Genomic DNA, 3,907 nt, shown 5'->3' with positions numbered 1-3,907 from the left:
TGTGTGCATTTTACTGTGGACTGACTGTTTTGAAACTTATATGGTAGTTACCTAGAACCTAGACCTCAGTTATCATGAAAAAAGCCAGGAAATTTCAGTTTTGACAATATGGGACCTTTAATGTTTATTTTTTTCCTTTTCCCTGTCTTTCTCCTTCCTCTTGCTGAAAGTGATAGTAACCTACTAACCTAGATTTAGTGTCGATTAAAATATTTCTCTCAGTTCAGTGAATAGGAAGGGCATTCCCAAGTTTTCTTCCACTGGCTGCAAGACACAGGCACTTGTATTCATGGTGCTTTTATCTACATTCTCTACTCCAATTACATTTTTTGAAGGCCACTTTCCTGATGTGGAGGACCATTAGCCTTGAGATTTCTTTGAAAACATTTCTCTGTTTTAATGACACTCAACCCTCTTAGACACACAAGGCTGACCGCATTTTATTATGAAAGAGAAAAAAAGAATTGGAAAGTGGAAGAGAACATGACAGCTTTCTTGTGGTGTAAGAGCTGCTTTTGTTGGAACAAAATTTGTCAGTTGTTCGTGTAACAAGGTCTGGAGAAGTGGGTCAGTTCAGTTTTAGCTGTGGTCATCGGTGGATCTTTGTGCTTGTGATTCATGTTTTTAATCACTCAGTAATGAAGGCCTTCAGCTCTTTATAGTGCTCCAATTCAGACAGTGCACTGTGTCTGGGACACTCTGTAAGATTTAAATCAGAGGTGGAGACCTGAAACTGAAAAACCTTAAACTACAAATCAGTCATTTTAGTTTTAAATTCACTGTCATATCTAGTATCTCATGCTACTTATAAATAAATTGTAACAAATATCTATGATATTAGCCAGTAAGTATTTTGGTATTTATTATGTATATGTATGTTGTATGTTCATTTCTGGAACTGTTTAAAAATAATATTTTTTTTTTTCAACAATGATGCATTAAATTGTGAAAAATATGAAATTTCTATTCATCATAGAATTCTAAAACACTGTATCATGGTTCCACAAAAATATTTAGAAGCACAAATGTTATCAACTTCAATGAAGAAATGTTTCTTAAGCAGTAAATCAGCATGTTAGAATGATTTCTGAAGGATCATGTGACACTGAAGACTGGAGCATTTTCAGCATCATTTTTTTTTACATAATTTGCAAACCATTACCCTCAGTTGCCTCACCTCTGCTTTGAATAAGGATCAAGTGCATTCGATAAAACAAACGCGTACATGCTGGTCTCTTATAAAATAACTATTGCGTCAATGTTTTATCTACAGTCCTTGGGTCTGTTTATGTGCATACAAACATATGAAACATCAATCACAGCAACTCAGGAAACTGTTATTTCCTCCGTAAGTTTCCACTGTTAATGTTTCCACTGTCACTGTTTGCTGCTGCACTGCGAATTAATGCAATTAATGTCGTAACATAGTTTTATATGACGCAAAACCCCCAATAGGGAAGCAAGTGGCAGTGATGTCTTATGTGGAGTAGATTGCAGGAGGCTGAGTATCTGTGGAGGTCTGATCCTTTAGGCTGTTCATGTAATAAAGACATTTAGCCGTTGCCTGTTCTGTGTTTGGCACTCAATGTTCTTTTGTGGCCACTTGTATAAGAGGGCCGTCTGATGTCTGTGATCCCTCCGTTTTGACGTCACTTGCTCGTGGCACATGCTGTCTCCAGGGAAATCTGAGTGAGTGCCCGAAAAAAGAGGAAACGAGAAGAAGATAAGAGTGGAGTTAGACCTTTGTGCTGAGTCACTGTATGTGAGCTTTCCTTAATGCGTGCTTGTGTGCATATTTGATGATCACCAAAAACTATATTACTATATCAGTTATACTAATGGAAAACGAAATGAATGACCTGATACACGTTACATCTACCTGAACAATTTTTCCACTGAACAGAGGATAAAGATCTGATGTTTTGACCTTTATCTGAACACACATAAGGCAAACCTTTTAAATATAATCTGTGCTCTTCTGTTGTATTTTTGTAAAACATGGTTCTTTTGATGTTACTGTGTTCATTGTCATTGCTGGGTCATGATAACCCACCTCCCCTCTTTGTTGCTCTGCAAATTAGCATCAAGTGTTCTTAAGCAAAGATAATCAATTTCAAAATCAATGGTCTTTTTATAATTATTATTTGTAATTATTATTCATGTAGCACCAGTCGTTACTAAAGAGCCCACATCGGTGATCATACGAGTAGTGTGTGTGGAGACATCTAGTGGTTAGAGCAGAAGTGCCCAAACTTTTTAATATGAAGGGTTAAAATTAGTTGATTGAGGGGTTAAGGCCAAATATAAATGTTGCATTATATCCAACTATATTACTGTATAATAAAATATATTAAATGACAGAAAAATAATAATAAACAAAAATTGTAATGACATTTATTTTTACTAATTCACTTTTTTACATTTACATCAATACAAAAATAAAACTAAAAAATTTTAAAACAAAAATATAAATTAGAAATAAACATACAGGTCAATGTAATTTTATTGGTTGGTTGATTGATTGATTATTTATTTATTGGTTTAGAGCTCCTCTTGGTGACTATTACCTGTCTTTTCTCCTCAGCCACACATAAATGTTTCCAAGGAGCAAGAGTGTTGTGGGTGTGTCAGTACAAACTGTTCTTGTGAAGGATTGTGTTTTTGTGTGTGTTTTGCCTCCAGGCTTCCATTGTTCCAGGCTAGTGCTTTTGCTTTTCTCGCCCCTGCAAGAGCCATCCTTTCACTGGATAAGTGGAAATGTAACACAACAGGTACATGTCGCACACACACGCTCATGTCCCCTCTCAGTCACGCTTAAAAGCACTAACCTGATTGTCCTGTTTCTCTGCAGCTTTTCCTTTATTAAATGCCACAGAGCTGCCACACACAGAAGACATCTGGTACCCCAGGATACGAGAGGTGTGTTAAAACAAAGAATGAAAGAGATGAGATCAGACGAATTTAATGAGGAACATTAATGTAAAATTGTTTAAGGAAGTGATGGTGTGAAACTAATGAAATAAAATGAGGTGACAAGTTAAGGCAGATTGGTTATAACAGGTTTGGCCCATGGAACTGTGTGACCCTAAATGAGATCACAGAAAGGGCTCTGCATTGGCATAAAAAACATTTATAGAACCACTAACACTGCAAACGTTAATAAAAAGGGGTAGTTAACAAATCATCTTTACATTAAAATTTAATATTGCAATGTATCAAATACATAAATACTTTTTTGTATAATTTTTATAGTTAATAATGTCACGTCACTTTAAAAATCTAAAAATGTGACCGCGGTAATATGAGCTAATTTAAATGTTGATTAAAATAGTTTTACATGAGTTTTAGCATGTCTTTTAATGTCATACAAATAACAATGTGTATTTAGTGCACTAAAATCAATGGAAAAACAACTGGGGGCAGATTTATGTTCAGAGTGAATATACTGTAAAGACAAGTGAAAACCAGATACAGCAGAAAGAAAGAAAAATGTGTAATTATATTATAATATTGAATATGTAACTTTGTTTAAAAATTGAACAACTATTATGTACAAATTGAAGCAAAAATAACTATAGATTGCACACGCTCACTGTGTGTGACATGAACATTCAGTTACCTGGACTTTCAGTGGAGGACCCACTATAATATCTTAATTTGTGTTTTGAAGATTAGCCAAAGCCTAATGTGCCTAAAGTGGGTTTGGAACAACAGTAGAGTGAATAAATTATATATTTTCATTTTTGGATGAACTATCCCTTTATCTGTCTTTTAAGAGACTTTTGCCTAAACTGAAGACAAAGCAACTTGAGCCAAATTTGATTAAATGGAGCATTACGCTGTCTGGAGGCCTTTGTCAATGACACTTTTCAGCCTTTGATCACTTTTAACCTTTAACTGCTTTTTT

At 34.9% G+C, this 3,907-nt stretch overlaps 1 protein-coding gene across 4 annotated transcripts in view; it reads left to right on the top strand.

Annotated features, from left to right (window-relative positions):
• The window catches only part of LOC107687958 (solute carrier family 23 member 2-like), a 34,071-nt gene that overhangs the window by 23,949 nt on the left and 6,215 nt on the right, over positions 1-3,907 (top strand). For all 4 annotated transcript variants that reach the window (XM_016485453.1, XM_016485452.1, XM_016485456.1 and 1 more), the window contains 2 exons: positions 2,683-2,771; positions 2,852-2,919. In XM_016485453.1, the coding sequence (XP_016340939.1) occupies positions 2,683-2,771; positions 2,852-2,919 (157 nt within the window). The remainder of the gene's footprint in view (positions 1-2,682; positions 2,772-2,851; positions 2,920-3,907) is intronic.

Source organism: Sinocyclocheilus anshuiensis, unplaced genomic scaffold, assembly GCF_001515605.1.
Source record: "Sinocyclocheilus anshuiensis isolate Anshui unplaced genomic scaffold, SAMN03320099.WGS_v1.1 scaffold213, whole genome shotgun sequence".
Taxonomy (NCBI): Eukaryota; Metazoa; Chordata; class Actinopteri; order Cypriniformes; family Cyprinidae; genus Sinocyclocheilus; species Sinocyclocheilus anshuiensis.
Note: the sequence above shows the minus strand (reverse complement) of the source record. Positions and strands in the feature narration are given on the sequence as shown.